The sequence below is a fragment of the Cebus imitator genome, unplaced genomic scaffold, assembly GCF_001604975.1.
Source record: "Cebus imitator isolate Cc_AM_T3 unplaced genomic scaffold, Cebus_imitator-1.0 Scaffold23, whole genome shotgun sequence".
Taxonomy (NCBI): Eukaryota; Metazoa; Chordata; class Mammalia; order Primates; family Cebidae; genus Cebus; species Cebus imitator.
In genome coordinates, this window is record NW_016107338.1 from 9,468,266 (window position 1) to 9,487,840 (window position 19,575).

At 37.2% G+C, this 19,575-nt stretch overlaps 1 protein-coding gene across 2 annotated transcripts in view; it reads left to right on the forward strand.

The window, feature by feature from the left end:
* PELI1 (pellino E3 ubiquitin protein ligase 1) overlaps window positions 1–19,300 on the forward strand; it is a 61,106-nt gene extending 41,806 nt beyond the window's left edge. For both annotated transcript variants that reach the window (XM_017522144.2, XM_037736177.1), the window contains exons 2-7: window positions 3,053–3,192; window positions 6,818–6,947; window positions 10,870–10,971; window positions 15,857–16,054; window positions 16,150–16,338; window positions 16,892–19,300. In XM_017522144.2, coding sequence (XP_017377633.1) covers window positions 3,122–3,192; window positions 6,818–6,947; window positions 10,870–10,971; window positions 15,857–16,054; window positions 16,150–16,338; window positions 16,892–17,458 — 1,257 coding nt within the window. In that variant the 5' untranslated portion in view covers window positions 3,053–3,121 and the 3' untranslated portion in view covers window positions 17,459–19,300. The remainder of the gene's footprint in view (window positions 1–3,052; window positions 3,193–6,817; window positions 6,948–10,869; window positions 10,972–15,856; window positions 16,055–16,149; window positions 16,339–16,891) is intronic.
* Window positions 19,301–19,575: the final 275 nt, after the last annotated feature.

Below are 19,575 nucleotides of genomic sequence, written 5' to 3' on the forward strand. Positions count from 1 at the left end.
TTTTGAGACAGAGTCTTCCTCTGTCATCCAGGCTGGAGTGCAGTGGCATGATCTTGGTTCACTGCAACCTCCGCCTCCCAGGTTCAAGTGATCCTCCTGCCTCAGCTTTCCAAGTAGCTGGACTACAGATGCGCACCACCACGCCCTGCTAATTTTTGTATTTTTAGTAGAGATAGGGTTTCACCATGTTGACCAGGCTGGTCTTGAACTCCTGACCTCAAGTGATCTTTCTACCTTGGCCTCCCAAAGTGCTGGGATTATAAGCATGAGTCACTGCACCCGGCCAAATTTATATTTTTTAATTAAACTTTTTACTTTGAGATAATTGTAGACTCACATGCAATCGTAAAAAATAATAGAGATTCCTCATACCCTTTACCCAGCTTCCACCAAGTAACATCTTGCAAAACTATAGTAAAATATCACAACCAGAATATTGATAATGATAAAGATACAGAATATTTTCATCGCCCTCCTATTGCCCTTTTCTAGCCACTCTTACATTTCCTCCTATTCTCACCCCATCCCAAACCCATGGCACCCACTAATCTGTTTTCCATTCCTATAATTTTGTCATTTCAAGAATGTTACGTAAATGGAATCATTCATGTAACCTTTGAGACTAGTTTTACTTAACATAATTCTCTGGAGATTTATCTGTGTTTTTGCATTTATCAATAGTTTGTTTCTTTTTATTGCTGAGTACTATTCCATGGTAAGGATGTACAATTTAATCATTCATTCAATAAGAAGATCTGTGTTGTTTCCAGTTTGGGTTATTACAAATAAAGCTGGCATGAACATTTATGTACAGGTTTTTGGATAGATATGTCTTTCTCTGAGATAAATGCTCAGGAGTACAATATAATTTTCTGAACGATTTTCTTTACATACATTTAGAACCACATCTAACTAACTGTATTATAGTTTTCACTTTGACCATCAGATAAAATTTAGAAAATTCAAGAGAAGGAAGTTTTATTGTATTTATTCATATTTTTGCTACCATGTTTTTATATCTTCTCTGATATTTTAAGGTTATTTTATTTATTTTCTGTTAAGTTAATTTCCTCTAGCTATTCTTTTATAGTGGGTCTGCTGGTAACAAATTCTTTTAATTTTTCCTCGTCTGAGAATGTCTTGACTTCCCTTCCATTTTTGTCAGAACCTGAAAAATATTAATGCCACTGTCTTCTGGGTTCTATGGTTTCTGAAGAGAAATCCACTGTCAATCTAATTATTTTTCTCTTATAAATAGAGTCAATGTTCTTTCTTCCAGGATGCTTTTTTCTCCCCCTTGAGACAGAGTCTTACTCTGTCACCCAGTGGCACGATCTTGGCTCACTGCAACCTCCACCTCCCAGGTTCAAGCAGTTACTTCCGCTTTAGCCTCCCAAGTAGCTGGGCAGGGCACACCACCACGCCCAGCTAATTTTTGTATTTTTAGTAAAGACAGGGTTTCACCATGTTGGCAAGGCTGGTCTTGAACTCCTAACCTCAAGTGATCCACCTGCCTCAGCCTCCCAGAGTACTGGGATTACAGGTGTGAGCCACCGTGCCCAGCCTGTTTGAAGACTTTTTCAGCTTCACTCTTTCTTCTCTCTTTTTGGGTTCCAGTGACACACATGTTAGGTCTTTTCCTATAGTGTCACCAGTCCATAAGGCTCTTTTATTTGTTTCATTTTGTTTTTTCCTATTTTCTTTCTATTGTTCAGATCAAGTAATTTCCACTGCTCTATCTTCCAGTTCATTGGAAGATAGAACAGTGGAAATTATGTCCCCTCCATTCTGCTGTGGAGCCTCTCCAGTGAACATTTTATTTTGGTTAATGTGTTTTTGTGTTCTACAATTTCTGTTTGTTTCTTCTTTATATCCTCTGTTTCTTTGTCAAGACTTTCTATTTTTTTCACTTATCCCAAGCATATTTTGTAATTGCTCATTGAAGCATTTTTATCATAGCTGCTTTTAAATCTTTGTCAGGTAATTCTGTCATCTAAGTTTTGGCATCTGTTGATTATCTTTTATATTGTTTTAATTCTTGTTCTTGCTAGCATGAGTGGTTATCTATTAAAACTAGATATTTTCACATTATGTTCCTAGACTCTGGATATTATCTAAACCTTCTGTTTCTACTGGGTTTTCTTGATACCACTTTGGCAAGGTAATAAGGGGTGCCTCCTCATTATTGCCGGGTGGATGTAGAAGATGTCAAGGGTCCCTACTCTGCCTCTACTGACATCTGAGGAAGAGGATCCTTCTTGTTATTGCTGGGTGAGGGGTGGAAGTCTAGGTTCCCCACATAGTATGCACTGACACCACTGGGGCAGGTGTGGGGGCATGCCTGGACATGAGGGCGAAAGTCTTGGCTCCCTACTTGGTCTACTTTGACATTGCCCCAGTAGGGCATTGGAGATCCTCACTATGCTTTATAATGTGGAAGTCAAGGCTCCTCACTTTGCTCTTGGTGGGGATGGGGTGGGGTGAAAGTTTTTTCTGGGTTTGGCTGGAGTGGAACAGTTGCTGTCAAAAGTTTTCTGTCTTGCTAGGCTGTCCCTTTTTTGTTTCTTTGCCTAGAGAGAGCAAGCTTTTGTTGTGGCTCTTTTTGTCTGTGCCAGTTGGCATCGCCAGGTTGCTACCTTCTTTAGCTCCAAGTCTGGGATAGATTAGGCAAAAAGAAAACCCAGAGAATTTATACCACCGTGTCATATTCCATGGGTCCTAAGGTCCCTTACTTAGTCTGCCTTCTCCACTTTTCAGTCTTCTTATGTTTTGTATATAATGTCTAGGGTTTTTAGTTATACTTGGCAGAAATAAAAGGGAAAAGTGTATCTGTTCTATCCTTCTATAAGTGGAAGTCTTCAAATTTACATTTTTGACCCATTTAAACAGTTTTGTCAAATATATAATCATTATTGGGCAAAATGTCCATACAATGTATATACCATGTGATGCTTTGCATAATATTGTGTTCAAGAGGACTGCTAGAAAATAACATCTTTATTTAAACTGAAATAAACTGTTCACATTATTAATGAAAACTTTTTCCCTCTAGGAAATAATGCAAAAGGTGTCCCAAAGCTCTTGACCAGTGAACAAAGATTTGAGAAAGACAGCCAAGCTCATGTTTTCTCCTGATCAAGAAAATCATCCATCTAAAGCACCAGTAAAATATGGGGAACTCATTGTCTTAGGGTAAGGTTTCTCCATTTTGATGAGCCACACCATTGAATAATATATGCTAATTATGGCATCTAGGTTAAAAGCGCTTTTTTTTGTTTTAGAATTTATATCTTAACCTGCTTCCAAAAAGAATTTAAAGCTACAGGTAATGTTACCAAATCAAGAAACTCTTTTAATTCTCATATTCATGCCATCTTTTAAAAGCCCTCAAATACGACACAAGCTTTGTCTTACCCTTAACAGCAGAAAGAGCGAAGTTTCTTAAAGATGAAATGAAAAGGCTGGGCGCCGTGACTCATGCCTATAATCCCAGCACTTTGGGAGGCTGAGGTAGGCAAATTATCTGAGGCCAGGAGTTCAAGACCAACCTGGCCAACATGGTGAAACCCCATCTCTACTAAAAATACAAAAATTAGCTGAGTGTGGTGGTGGACGCCTGTAATCCCAGCTACTCGGGAGGCTGAGGCAGGAGAATTACTTGAACCTGGGAGGCGGAGGTTGTCCAGCCTGGGCGACAGAATAAGACTCTCAGAAAAAAAATATATATATATATATATATGAAAAATGTATTTGTCCAATGTCACAGTCGTTCCATTGTCTTCCATATCTCATGTTTTGCCTCAGGTGACTTTCTCATGTTTGCCTCAGGTGACTTTACCAAAAATTCCCTTTTCCTTCTCTGCTTTAGGTAGTTTCATACTGTAGGTTCATTTATTCTTTGGCCCCTTTTAGATAGCTATTGCTTTGTGCTGTACATTTTGGTTAAAGGAGTTATATAGGTATATGGTAACAGCATAATGCCTCTGAATCACAGGACGTAGCTACTTCTTAGCTCCTGAAGTAATCTCATCCATGTAACTCACAGAAATAGAATCTGAAGATTGAGGAATAGATGATTCTGTTATTCCAAATTATTTCAATTTATTCGTCTTAAACTTGCCATAACTATCCAAGTAGAGACACAGTATTAGCCTCTCTTAACTAGAGACCTCAGAAACTAGAAAATTGCTCATTTTAGGCCAGGTGCAGTGGTTCACGCCTGTAATCCCAGCACTCTGGGAGGCCGAGGCAGGCAGATCACCTGAGGTCAAGAGTTTGAGACCAGTCTGGCCAACATGGTAAAACCCCGTCTTCACTAAAAATACAAAAATTAGCTGGGTATGGTGGCATGTGCTTGTAATCCTGCTACTCAGAGGCAGGAGAATCACTTGAACCTGGAGGCAGGGGTTGCATGAGCCAACCTGGACAAGAGAGCAAGACTCTGTCTCAAAAAAAAAAAAAAAAAAAAGATAAAATAAAATTGCTAATTTTATTTTCCCCATACTGTTTATCTGCTTCTGCCTAAAAAGCAACTGTAGACATTGCAATATGTTTGAGAGTCAGGTTGTTAAAGTGAGAATACATTGTTTCATATGAGACAGTAGGAGAAACTAGGGAAATCAGATGGAGTTACTGAGCTTGACTGGAGGTTAAGAATCCTAGAATCCAGTGTTTATCCCAGCACTGCTCCCTGTATGACCCTGGGCAAGTCACTGAACCATCCTGATCCTTTGTTTCCTCCTCTGTAAAATGACAATTAGACAAGATCATCTAAGGCCCTGTGAGATTTAAAATTCTTTTCTCAAAAACAAAACTTTAAAGATCATAAACTTAGCATAGTAACTACAGTATTACAACTTCAAATCACATAGGCTTGAAGACAAACAGCTTTTAACTACCAAAAACTTTTCCAGGTTAAATTCTTCTGGCGGGAAATTTGAGAGTCATTTGAGGGACTAGTTTAAAATTTAGCTTATGGTTTTAAACTGCCAGTCTTAGCCTAGAAGTTCCTCAGTTAAGAGATAATCATTAGCAACAGTAATTGTCTCTGTGTCTGGTACTTGGTGTCTTAAAATGCAAATGCTTTCTCTTCTCAACCTTCTAGAAGTGAAGCTGGAAAAGGTTTCATGGTGTTGCTACTTAGAAAAGAGCTTTGAACTACAGGAATGCAATGTGGGACTAAAGATCCACATCCAGAAGTGGGACGAGTCATGCAATTCAGAGGACAATAGTGAAGGGGCAATGAGTAATTGACAGTGGGGCTGGTGACAACACAAAGCCTAGGATAGCTAAAATAATTTCTTAGCTAAGGGGCTGTACTTTGGACTTATAGCAAGACTAGCAACATTATCAAGGGCTTTTTCCAGTACAAAGTGTTTTATTTTTATAAAGGGTCAGTGTAATTTCTATATATGGCAGTCATAGAGTAAAGTCTCTTCTCAGCTTTAAAACATTCTTCTTGCTAGCCACAATTACAGGCCATTTTATAACCACTCCCTCCTCCAGCCTCAAAACTGTCCCTATTCCCTGCTTCATTTCCCCCTAGATTGACCAACTACATATAGTAGATCATCAAACCAAAGATTTGTCAGGGGGCAGAGGGCAGGGGGCAGGGGAAGTACACAGTGAGTGAGGAAAGATTATTGTTAAGCTACTGCTCATGCTTCCGTGAAGCAGTAAAGAATGATTTCACCATATGACAAACATACTTAAATTCAAATTCTGGCTTTGCCAGTGTCACTTGTGTGACCTTCAGAAAATAACAGCCTGTTTCCTAACATGTAAAAATGGGGACAGTGATTTCAATCTGGTAGCATTTTTGCAAGGGTAGATTTAGTGAGGTGATGTATATGGGATAGAATTTAATAGTGTCTGGTTTACAGTAAACACCCAAATATTTTTATTTTGTTTTTAACTTTTTTCTTTTCTTTTCTTTTGAGACAGCATCTTGCTTTGTCACCCAGGCTGGTGTGCAGTGGCATGATCTCGGCTCACTGCAGCCTCTGCCTTCTGGGTTCAAGTTCCTCCTGCCTCAGCCTCCCGAGTAGCTGGGATTACAGGCATGCACCACCAAGCCTGGCTAATTTTGTATTTTTAGTAGAGATGGGGTTTCTCCATGTTGGTCAGGCCAGTATCGAACTCCCGACCTCAGGTGATCCACCCACCTATCTCTGTGTGTGTGTGTGTGTGTGTGTGTGTGTGTGTGTGTGTGTGTGTGTGTGTACATGTTATAGAAAAATGGTCACAAGATCTGAACAACAAAAGTATGTTTACTGCTTAGCAAACATGTCCGTTGGACAGGTTCTGCTAATATAATGAGAATGTATTTGTACATTCGGGTAGCTAAGACTTAACAAGTCTAAAAATTCCTTACTTCAAAAGTTCAGCTATTTAAAGTGTTTGGTTCACAGTTAAAGAAGATTCTGTTTTAAACAATACATGCTATACTTTTTAAAGGTTGTATTAGCACAGGCAAACAATTCACCTTAAAAAAACAGAATGAGTCATAAGGAGTCAGACATGCCATTAATCAGCTCTTAATTATCTTTCATAAAAGAGGGAAGGAAAAAAATAGAGATAACTCTGTATATAATCCAAAAGGTTTCCTGTGACTTGGAATGAAGCCAGAAAAAAAAATCTCATTTTGTTTCACACACTGGCACCTGGTGTGGAGATCAACAGTTGCTCAAAGGAATTTGAAATAATTATAGTGTGCTAATAGATAATTAATTGGGAACTGATTCTGCAAGGCAGAGTAAAACATTTGTTTCATAATGTGCAGTTCAAGAGATCACTTATATTTTTTTCCCCCCATCAGGTATAATGGGTCTCTCCCAAATGGCGATAGAGGAAGGAGGAAAAGTAGGTTTGCTTTGTTTAAAAGACCTAAGGCAAATGGGGTGAAGCCCAGCACTGTGCATATTGCTTGTACTCCTCAGGCTGCAAAGGTAAAAAATAAAATTTTTTTTTAAAAAGCTACATAAATTAACTTGGAGAAATCGAAAGACTTTATGTGTTGTTTATATTCTTTAGCATTCCCCTCACATTTCTATTTCAGAAATTTCCTTTTGTTTGGATTGGAGAAGAGACTTTGGAGACACGGTATTTGAAGAGCTGCCATATGGAAGGGGAATTGGACTTTTTTTTTTTTAAATAACAAACCAGGATCAGTGGGTGGAAATTAGAAGGAACATTCTCTTTCCTTATTAAAAGAGGTGGGGTGGGGGACAGGGCTTTATCTAATACTTAGAATTATGTAGCTGTCTGCCCTTGGAAGTGGGAAGTTCCCACTCTATTACTGGAGGGGCCTCCCTGGGAGGAATGTGATGTATAATACGTGTATTCAGGTATTAGAAGCATGTGTGGATGAGGTAATTTTTAAACTAAGGGTCTTTACCTAAGACTCTGTGTATGGTTTTTATTCATTTTTGGTTTATAACTTCTCATCTTTTAGCATAATGCCTTGCACAAAGTAGACCTTAATAATTATTAAATGGAATCAAAGCTATGAAAGCAATATACAAGTGCATCTACAATATAACTTCTCAACCCCCTAGCCTATTTCATGCTTCTAGCCCCTTTTTCTTCTTCTAACAAAATTTCCAGGAGCTGGACCACCATTTCAGGATACTTGGGCTTTTCCTAGAGTGACAGACAAGGAGGGGGAATTTTACATCTTTGTATTTTCTGTGAATTCTTCTGCTTCCAATTTTATAACACAGAATGAATTTGATACTGTAATGAGCAAATAAGAAAAATTACAAAGAGTTCTTTGACTCCTGGAACTACCTGTGTCTTTAGCTATGTAGCCCGAGGATGTACATTAGTATTATACCATCTGAAGCATATCTTTATAAGTTAAATAAATGAGAGACAGAAAAATTGGCATATGATCTGGTTTTAGGTTGCAGCTTCAGTGTCTGAAGATAATTGACTTTTCAGCTTTGTTTTATACCCAGTTTGATTTGTGAAAGAATCCTTAGGCCTTGACTAGGATTCCTCTGTTACTATTTGGGAGCCAGTTAGTGCAGAAAAGGGACAATGTCTTTTGGGGTATTTCTTTTTGCTCCTTTGAAGAGAAGGAATGTGCTAAGCAGGTGGCAGAAGTAAACCTCAGATTGATCCAGCCTGAGCGCTTCTTACGGTATCTCCCCCAGGAGTGCTCTTGACATTTTGGGTGTGCCAGTTTTTTATTATTCAGGACTTTCCCACATACTACAGGACATTTATGGGTCCTTCACCCACAAAATGCCATGTGATCCTACAAATCCTCATAACAGCCAAAAAATGCACAAAATATTTTTAGATGCCCCTTAAACAGCTAATACTACCTCTGGTTGAAAGTCACTATCAGGGAAAAGATTTCTAATCCCTACCTCTAAAATATCACATTCTGTACTTTTCTTCCTATTGTTACTCTGCCATGCCCTCATGTTTTCATTGTTATCTCTTTTTCATCTTTCATCTTTACTAGGCAATAAGAACCTTAGGGATCACAGACTGACTCTTAGCCGGGCGTGGTGGCTCACACCTGTAATCCCAGCACTTGGGAGGCCAAGGTGGGCGGATCACTTGAGCTCAGGAGTTCAAGACAAGCCTGGGCAACATGGTGAAACTCTATGTTGACCAATAGTACAAAAAATTATCCAAGCGTGGTGGCATGCCCTGAGGTCCCAGCTACTTGGCAGGCTGAAGTGGGAGGACCTCTTGAGCCCAGGAGGCAGAGGCTGCAGTGAGCTGAGATCATGCCACTGCACTGCAGCCTAAATGAGTGTGACCGTCTCATTTAAAAAAAAAAAAAAATGACTGTTTCCTCTTTAAATTTTGGAGGAATGTATTAGTGAGGTCATGATGAAAATTAAGCATTTAGTCTGGCAGTCATCTGGGGTGAGTGGTTAAAACCCTGCGTTCTAGTCCAGTGAGACTCAAACTTGACATAGTTTTTATTCTCGGTCTAAGAGTAGGTTTAATAGCTAAAAAATACACCCAAAGATTACAATCTCAAAGCACGCAAAAACCAATATTTTAAAATCTCGTTAGCCACTAAGAATTACTTTCCAAAATACTGAGTAATTATTTCATTGAAAAGTCAGCTGTTTAGCTGAGCACTGTGACATATGCCTGTTACTCCCAGTTACTTGGGTGGCAGAGACAGGAAGATTACTTGAGCACAGGAGTTTGAAGCTGTAGTATGCTGTTTTCCTGCCTGTAAATAGCCACTGCACTTGAGCCCCTGCAATATAGTGAGACCTGTTCTCTTAAAAATATGTATGTGTGTATATATACATACACACATATATATATAGGTTTAAAACCTGTAAAACAATTATATAGTATTTATGAATACCTAAATGTGTAGAAATAAATATGTAAAAGATGCATGTAAATGATCTACACTGCATTCTTGAGGTTGGATACCTGTGTGGAGAAAAGGGAATTGAGAGAGACATGTAGGCAGCCTCAATTGTATCTGTAGTTTAATTCCTTAAAAAAAAAAAATCAGAAGCAAAAGTGGCAGTATTAAGCTTTGATAAAGCTGAGTCACTAGTATAGTCTCTTGGTATATTTGGAAATTTGGTATTTCTGTATTCTCTTTGTATATTTGGAAATTTGACCATCTTAATCTTAAAGTTGTTGTTTTTAGGCTTTATCTATTACAGATTAGCTGCAAATTGAAACCAAGTAAAAACTTATGATGCCAAACTTCTAATTAAGAAGGGTTTTTAAATTTAGCTTCTTTGCTGTATATAATTATTCCCTTCTGTCTTTGTATCTGTTTTCTTTTTACGCAGCCCGTTTCTACTTCCTTTGTGTGATGACTAGATTTTTCCCCTCCTTTGATATTATCTTCAACTCAAATAACATAGAAAACACTTGAAAACAAAACTGAAAAGTTCTTGTTAACAATGTTTTTAGTTCGAGATAAGTCAGAAGTACAGTCATAAGCATTACATTCCTTTCCTTTGGTAATGTTTAATCATTCTGTGAATGTTTCTTTTGTTTTAAAAAATGTTTTTTCCTTTATCTCCTGGGACCAAATCCCAAATGCATTTTTCTGTATCTCACCCGGCATATGGCAAACATTTGTCATCTCTAGAGTCACAAAATGGTTAGAAAAACCAGTTAACTTGGCTTATTAGTGAACTTCATAGCTCTCTAAATGACTTCAAAAATCAGACTCATCCTATTTTGTAAGATTTTGTACTTCTTATCAGAGCAGTACTATCATTTTCTGTTTTTATGTGGGATTTCGTTTTGATTATTTTATAATTTAAAATACTTAATAAGGTAGTCTAGTGTTTGATGAAAGAAAATTATGGGCCAAGTATAGTGGCTCACACCTGTAATCCTAGCACTTTGGGAGGCCAAGGTGGCCGGATTTTCTGAGCTCAGGAGTTTAAGGCCAGGCTGGGCAACATGGTGAAACCCATCTCTACTAAAAATACAAAACAAATTAGCCAGGCATGATGGCGTGTGCCTGTAGTCCCAGCTACTTAGGAGGCTGAGGCAGGAGAATCATTTGAACCCAGGAGGCAGAGCCTGCAGTGAGCCAAGATCGTGCCACTTGTACTCGAGCCTGGGCGACAGAGCGAGACTCCATCTCTAAAAAATAAAATAATGTTTTTACTGTTTAACTGCTTCTAAATATTCTTCAGTACCACATTCAACCCAAGAAACTACTGTCACAGCTGACAGGAGTTATTAACTGCTCCTCTAAATATCAGGCGGAAAATATATAAATATGTCATGTTTTCAGGGGGAAAATATATAAATATGTCATGTAAATAGTTTTCCCTTTTTTTAATGAAAAGATTTTCAGATTGGATTGACCTGCCTACTAATTTTTGCTATTAACTTTTTCGTTCTTAGGCAATAAGCAACAAGGACCAGCATAGCATATCATATACTTTATCTCGGGCCCAGACTGTGGTGGTTGAATATACTCATGACAGCAACACTGATATGTTTCAGGTATTATAACATCTAAAATTTTTTTCTTAAAAAACAAAAAGTTAAAAATCTAGTCTTGGTAACTTTTGCTGAGGTCAGATAAAGGATTATCATATTTTTATATTGTATTTTATTAAAATATAGATTGATTGCTAAACCTCATAAGTAGAAGTCAATCAAGTGCGGTTGAGATGGGCTCTGGAATCAGAATTACTGGAAAATATTATACAGCTGTTATATGCCTTAGTTTTCTCCTCTATAAAGTGCAGATAATAGACTCTCCCTCGTGACTATTAGGAGGCTTAAATGATCTAGTACATGTAGAGTACTCAGAGCTGCACCAGGCACTTAGTAAAAACACTTAGTGAATAGTAGCTATGATCCAAAAAAGAAAACAATAAATATTCTGTACATATTTATGACTTTTTATACCACTACTTCCCACCTTCCTCTCTAGGCAATATACAGTTTAGGCAGTTGCTAACTATTTGTATTATATATGTGAAGTCAAACTTTTTTCCTCAGCACATATTTGCTCAATGCTACTCATGCAATAAAAGTATTTTTTGGCTGGGTACAGTGGCTCATGCCTGTAATCCCAACACTTTGAGAAGCCGGAGGAGGGGGATCATGGGGATCATGGGGTCAGGAGGTCAAGACCATCCTGGCCAAGATGGTGAAACCCTGTCTCTTTTAAAATTACAAAAATCAGCCAGGCATGGTGGAGGGCGCCTGTAATCCCAACTACTCAGGAGACTGAGGCAGGAGAATCATTTGAACCCAGGAGGCAGAGGTTGTAGTGAGCCAAGCCAAGATCGCACCACTGCACTTTAGCCTGGGAGACAGAGCAAGACTCTGTCTCAAAAAATATATATATTTTTCTCTCACTTTTTGTACCAATCCAGTGCTGACATTTTTATAAGCTGATAGATTCTAGGAGAGTCCATTCCAAAGATGTAAATAGAATTCTTGATCTTCTTCCTTAATATTGAGCTCTCTGAAGCCTTGGGCTTTCTAAAAACAAACCTAAGTAGAACAAAAATTGCCTGATAATGTTGCTCTTATAATTATTGTCCCTTTGACTTTTTTTTATTTTACAAGGCAAATAAAAGTGAAAAGGCCTGGAAATATATTTAATTTCAGTCAATAGCGAAATATTTCTTTGAAGTCACTCCCTCTGCCCAACCCTTTTAATGAGATGAGATACTGAATTTCTTTTCTCTAGTTAATATTAGAATGTGGGCTTTTGTTTTCCTCACTTTTACCAAAAATAACATCTTTAATGAAGATTAACTTTTAGATCCAACAAAAACCTAACACAAAGCTTTAGGATGGTTTTCACATTTTGTTTCACTGACAAACAGTGAAAGTGAATAAGCTTAGCTTTTTTTAAAATCAAAATGCTCCTAGCCCTGTAGTCTCAGTTACTCAGGGAGCTCAGGTTGGGGGATAGCTTGAGCCCAGCCTGGGCAACATAGTGAGACCTTGTGTCTTTATTAATTGACTGATACATAGATAGATGTTCCCAAGATACTTGGTCACAGGCTAGAATTTCAGCTTCAGAAAGTACCTTATATTTATTTGTTTACCCCTTTTATAGATTAAGTTAACTGAAATTTTATGAGTTAAAGATAACAGAGTTACTTGGGAGCAAAACTGAAATTAAACCAGGCATCCTGAATTCTGAAACAATGTCCTCACGTCTAATGAAAGCTCTTAAATAAGTTTTAACATTTCAAGTTTTGTCTTTTTCATAAAGTTAAGAATTTTTCCCAGTATCATAAACTGTTATGCCCTTTCTACAGGTATTATAGCTTTGGAAAATCCAAACATTTCTGCATCAAAAAGACTGTGATGTATCAGAAACTACCTTGATAAACTAGCCAGTCTTTGAGGAATTGTATTAGAAACATTCTAGGATTGTCTGCCCTGTAACTGAACAAGAACATTTATTGTTCAAGTCATCAGATATTCCAACTCCAACTCTGTGCATCATTTGGCACTATAAAGTACATAAGGGAGACATTATAAGCTGATTACATGCCTAGGTGCTATACTGACCCTCTAAATTTTAAGCACATTGATTGGGTTGAAGAAGGATGGAGAAAAGACTTTACACTGGTGCCTTTTTATATAGATCTTTTTATCAGGTTAAGTAGGATTTTTGCCAACAACCAGTAGAAAAACATTCTGGCAAAAGAAATGGCAAAGAAGTACACAGTGTGGTAAAAGATTGATGACAAGCTACCTGTACCTAGTAGACACAAATAGCAGGAAACTCAGCTGGATTGATAGATAGGAGGCAAATCTTGAGTCAGTTTCTATTATCAGAAATAATAAACTACAAATTTTGGATAAGCTTTAAGGAACCATTGAGTTTTCTTTTGGGGGTGCTAATTATTAACATTAATCATATTTTGGCATCTGATCACATTCATATTGGTTTTTTTCCTTATACTTTTTTCCTTCTCATTGTCATTACAAATATTGCTTCCGTGTCTTAAATATTCTCTCCCAAGACCCAGTTGAAATGTCAGCCCTCTTGAACTGTCTCTTTCCAAATAAGTACTACTTCTGTTGATTCTGAATATTAATTCAATCCTTGGCCTACATCTTTTAGCTTTTAAAGAGCCTTTTTATTTTGGGAAATATTTTTAATTTGAAAGGTCTGAGACCATTTTATTTGGGTATTATCTTAAATTTACGATATTTTTATTTTTAAGAATANCTCAGTCTCCTCAGTAGCTGGGACTACAGGCACATGCCACCACACCTGGCTACTTTTTATTTTTTAAGACAGTCTTACTCCATCACCCAGGCTGGAGTGCAGTGGTGTGATCGCAGCTCACTGCAACCTCTACCTCCTGTGTTCAAGTAATTCTCCTGTCTCAGCCTCCCAAGTAGCTGGGACTACAGGCACTTGCCACCACACCCAACTAAATTTTGTATTTTCAGTAGAGATGGGGTTTTACCTTGTTGGTCAGGCTGGTCTCAAACTCCTAACCTCAGGTGATCCACCCACCTTGGCCTCCCAAAGTCCTGGGATTACAGGCATGAGCCACTGTTCCCAGCCAATATCCAATCTTACATTTGTTAAATAGCTTCCCTCTAAAACTATCCAATTGAAATATAAGAACTTTATACTTGATGATTGGACAAAAACACTAAAGAAGTTTATCTAGAAGTGTGCTGATATGAGGAACTTGAGGCTAAAATATGTAAAGAATGACTTTTAAGAGTCTTTATCTTTGTAGAGGGTCAATATTTTTTCTCAGTACCCACATTCTTCAATTTTACAATACTACTTTATAACAAATACATTCACGAACTGATAATTTCCATATGTTTGCTTTAAAGCCCTGTGACACTTGTCACTTTTGTCATCTACCCACTGACTTCCTTTTATCAACTTTCAAAATGTAATTAATGTATTTACTAGCTAGTACCTCTGAAGATGTTTTGAAATCTGTGACACCTCACCCATCCAGAACTCTTATCTGGGAGCCTTGTCTCTCTGAAATATGCCCAAGAACCAGGAAGAGTATATATATATATAAAATAAATGCCACAAAGTTGATGCAGTTAATTGCTTTCCCATGCTCCCTAGAGAATCCCTTAGGCTCTCACTAGAACCTTTTGAAATTGTCTTCTCTGAAGTTGGTTATTTGATTTCTCAATCCATAGCAGAATAAGAGTAGCCAGTTAAAGGAGGAGCTTGTTGATGGAAACAAGCATGACCAAAAACAAAGAGTGATAGCTGACAACCTGACAGAAAAGAAACAAGAAAATCTATGAAGTATACATAAGACCTCAAAGCAAGGCTATGCTAGCCCTTGACATAAGGATCAGCAGTCTTGTACACCTCTTATAGCACCTGAAGACATCGCTGCATATCAGCTTAATATAAATGGTATTTATAGTGTAATGTTCTGCAGTCATCCTAAAAGATTTACTTATATATGTTCACTATATTCTGTTAAATAAGGTGGAATAAATAGAAATTCTATTTGACCCAGAAATCCCATTACTGGGTATATATCCAAAGGATTATAAATCGTTCTATTATAAAGACACATGCAGACATATGTTCATTGCAGCACTGTTTACAATAGCAAAGACCTGGAACCAACTCACATGCCCATCAGTGATAGACTGGACTAGGAAAATGTGGCACATATACACCATGGAATACTATGCAGCCATAAAACAGGATGAGTTAATGTCCTTTGTAGGGACATGGATGAATCTGGAAACCATCATTCTCAGCAAACTGACACAAGAACAGAAAAGTAAACACTGCATGTTCTCACTCATAGGCAGGTGTTGAACAATGAGAACACATGGACACAGGGAAGGGAGCATCACACAGTGGGGGGTAAGCAGTTTGGGGAGGGATAAGATGGCAAGAAATGCCAGATATAGGTGATGGGGGGATGGAAGCAGCAAACCACATTGCCATGTATGTACCTATGCAACAATCCTGCATGATCTGCACATGTACCCCAGAACCTAAAATGCAATAATACATATATATATAAAGAATACCTCTTTAAATATCTCTAAAGAGAAAAAACCTACATGGTACACACATTTCCATCAAAAAGGGTTAAGATTAAAATCTGCAACCATCTAGAAATCTCAGCCATTGCTAAATTCTTCATTCCCTGAGAGGTTCATATATTGTTGTAAGTTCCCCTTTTTTAATTCCGTGCTCTAAGTGATTACCTTCATCAGAGACAGTCTGACTGATTAGTTTTCAAGAGTGTAGATGCCCCCAACGTTAAGTATGGTAAATTTCAACTTTAGGAATTTCAGAGGTTTAATGTTTACTTCTTATACTGCCTTCTTGAATGGATTTTCCACTGTGTTCTTTGAATGGGTTTATAGATGTTTCTTTTTCCCTCAGATTGGCCGGTCAACTGAAAGCCCCATTGATTTTGTAGTAACTGACACAGTTCCTGGAAGTCAAAGTAATTCTGATACACAGTCAGTACAAAGCACTATATCAAGATTTGCCTGTAGAATAATATGTGAACGGAATCCTCCCTTTACAGCACGGATTTATGCTGCAGGATTTGACTCATCAAAAAACATCTTTCTTGGGGTAAAAAGCTTTTTTTCTGAATGATGCTTTCTTTTATACTAGCTTTCATTCCAAATTACAAGTAATTGGAAGCTTACTACTATCATTTCTACTAGGAAAAGGCTGCCAAATGGAAAACATCAGATGGGCAGATGGATGGCTTGACCACTAATGGCGTTCTTGTAATGCATCCACGCAATGGGTTCACAGAAGACTCCAAGCCTGGAATATGGAGAGAAATATCAGTGTGTGGAAATGTATTTAGCCTGCGTGAAACCAGATCAGCTCAGCAGAGAGGAAAAATGGTAAATACTGAATTCTTAATTAGCTACAATAACACATAGGATGAGTTGAACTGAATGCATTACATCCATTCAAAAAAAACTCTTAAATCTATTGCCAACACAGAATATTAAGTCCATCAAACACTGACTACCAAATTCTATACTAGAGGACAGTATCTTAATATTTCATTTAGTAAACTCTAAAAGTGTATTCTTCTGTCATATCATGTTAATATATTTTAAAACCTAAGCTTTTTTAAACAGCACTCTCTGATCTTTTTTCTGTTGCCAGCTGTATATATTTGACCATATTTACCTCATTTAAAATATTAGACTTATTGATTAGCCAGATATTTTAATCATAGGTTGTCTTTATGAGGCTAAAAAGAAATATGTCAATGTTTGATATTTTATCCTTGATTTTCAAACTTTTTCATAACTACTGTCAGTTTCTTGAATAGTGAAAATCCTAGGAAATCTCATGTCTTAAGTAAGAAGTACTTAAAACCAAAACTCTTACGTAAAAATCCAAAACAGAGTGGTGAATATGTTTTTCAACTCTTGTCTTCTCTAGGTGGAAATTGAAACCAATCAGTTACAAGATGGCTCGTTAATCGACCTCTGTGGTGCAACATTACTATGGCGTACTGCAGAAGGCCTTTCCCACACTCCTACAGTGAAGCATTTAGAAGCTTTAAGACAGGAAATCAATGCAGCACGACCTCAGTGCCCTGTAGGGTTCAACACACTAGCATTTCCTAGTATGAAGAGGAAAGATGTTGTAGACGAAAAACAACCATGGGTGTATCTAAACTGCGGCCATGTACATGGCTATCATAACTGGGGAAACAAAGAAGAACGTGACGGAAAAGATCGTGAATGTCCTATGTGTAGGTCTGTCGGTCCCTATGTTCCTCTGTGGCTTGGATGTGAAGCTGGATTTTATGTGGACGCCGGCCCTCCAACCCATGCGTTTAGCCCATGTGGGCATGTGTGTTCAGAAAAGACAACTGCCTATTGGTCCCAGATCCCTCTTCCTCATGGTACTCATACTTTTCATGCAGCCTGTCCCTTTTGTGCACATCAGTTGGCTGGTGAACAAGGCTACATCAGACTTATTTTTCAAGGACCTCTAGACTAACAGACCATTGTCCTCCAAGACTACATTATAAATTTATAAGCTAAGTGAGTTGGGTTTTCAAACTTGCCCACATCACAGTTTTTCTGCTCTGGTCATTTGCATTAAGATGAAGAATTTTTTTAAACATTTATAATAAATAGTAGGAATTTCTGAGCAAAAATCTGGGAAACTCAAGCAAAGGAATTTCTGAAAGCACCAGTCTTCTGAATTCTGAGTTTTGAAAATATATTTTGAGGAGAAAAAGACATAGTCTAATTCGATGCCTTCCTTTTAGTGTTTTTGAATCACCCATCCTCAGTGCTGAAATTGTTTTGTATAACTGAGGGTACTGTTGGTTCAAACTATGTTAGTTTACAGTTTGTTGCAAACATTGTAAAATACAGCAACATGTATATTAACTTTTTTCTATTTATCTTTATTATAGAAAATACCTTAGAATGTTCTTGATAGAGTAGCATGGTAATGATGGTGGCACACCATTGGTGTGAATGGTAGCTTAGTGAGCACCTAGCTTAAGGATTTGCAAAGTTAGGAAGAAGGACCAGAGAACCTCTCTCCCCACCCCAGTCTAAGTAATTTGGTAAATTAGAATAATTTGTAATTTGTAAGACCAAATTCATATTAATTACCATTGTATTAAAGGTGTTTGTTTTTAACCACATTGAAGATAATCAGGAAAGAATTTTTCCTAATGTTTCTCTCAAGCGTAGTACTATAACAAAAACTTAATGCTAAGAAACATTTTATATGCTCCTTTGAATATGCAATTTAATCTAGATTATCTATTTTTCTCCCATGATAACTAATCTGTTTGTAGTATCGGCAGCATTTGGCAAGTTTATTTTTTGGATATAAACTGTGGTTCATCTGTTCACTGTTTCTAGAAAAAAGTCCTTCCCATAAGAAAAAGTATAAATTAGCAAGAAAGGAAAGTGACATGATTTACTTTTAGAAAAAGAAATGCTTAAGTAATTATTCTGTATTTGGCTTTATTCAGGCATTAGGAAATCTAGAGATCTAAAGGGTTGAATGACAGTAGTACCCCCTTTTAGCAGACCAGCCTTAATTCTGGGTTTGAATCCTAAGGGATTGCCACAGTGAGACTCAAGTAAATGCTTGCTTGGCAGATGCAGCTGAGCACCAATGTCTGCAGTGTGGAGTGACCACTGCATGGTCTGTTTGTTCTCTAATTCCAGTATGCCCTTTGCTTCTGGAAGCAAAAACAAGTTTCCTCTCTCCCCTCCTTCCCAACCTTTTTTCAAAGGCACCACAAGTATAGACAGTTGCACTACATCAAATCTTTTTTTGACACTTGTAGAAACCAGTACACTTTTAGATTAGACAGTCTTTTTTAAATATTTTGATTTGTTTTCCTTTAGTTTGAAAAGTTGTATAATACTTAATTGACTGTAGCAAAGTTTTATATATGGTAGCATAACTTTACTTTATCCTATTACAACACTGTTCTGAATTTTCTTTTGGTTTTTTAAAAAAACAAAACTTGTCGCTTAGAAGCCATGAACTATTTTATTTTCAGCTGTTGAAATTTCCTTGTTTTTAAAAATGATCATTTGGGTTCACTCAGGAAATGCATGTCAGGAAACTTGTATTATAAGTTTATTAGTTGTGATGTATCAGTAACTGCTGTTACCCCTTTTTCAAAGAAATGTAATTGATTTTAAAGTTTTCTAGATTGTCACATGCTTTGTGACTAATGCAAGGAAATCAAGTCCTGTGTTGTATTTGTTCTAGTCATTTCTATTCAGGCTATATATTGTAGCTTGATTTTTATTTGCAATTAATTTATTTAAACTAAGTAAATACTTTTCAAAATAGGTATTTGAATTTGTCTCTGTGAGTTCATTTTTGATAATCGAGAATGAGAAATGAAATGAATTTTCAGAAATGAAAATTGTGGACAACTCTATTCCACACTTCCAAAAATACTCATTTGAAATAGATGAAGAATTTGCATTTAATGTAACACTTTACAGTCTCCGGTTTTCTTTGTAAAGCATCTCTTATTAATAAAGGAACTTTGTTAGTGGTTGAATAATTGAGGCCTTTTCTAAGTTAAGCCTTGCTAGGGAGTTGGCACCTATAAACGACATATTAGA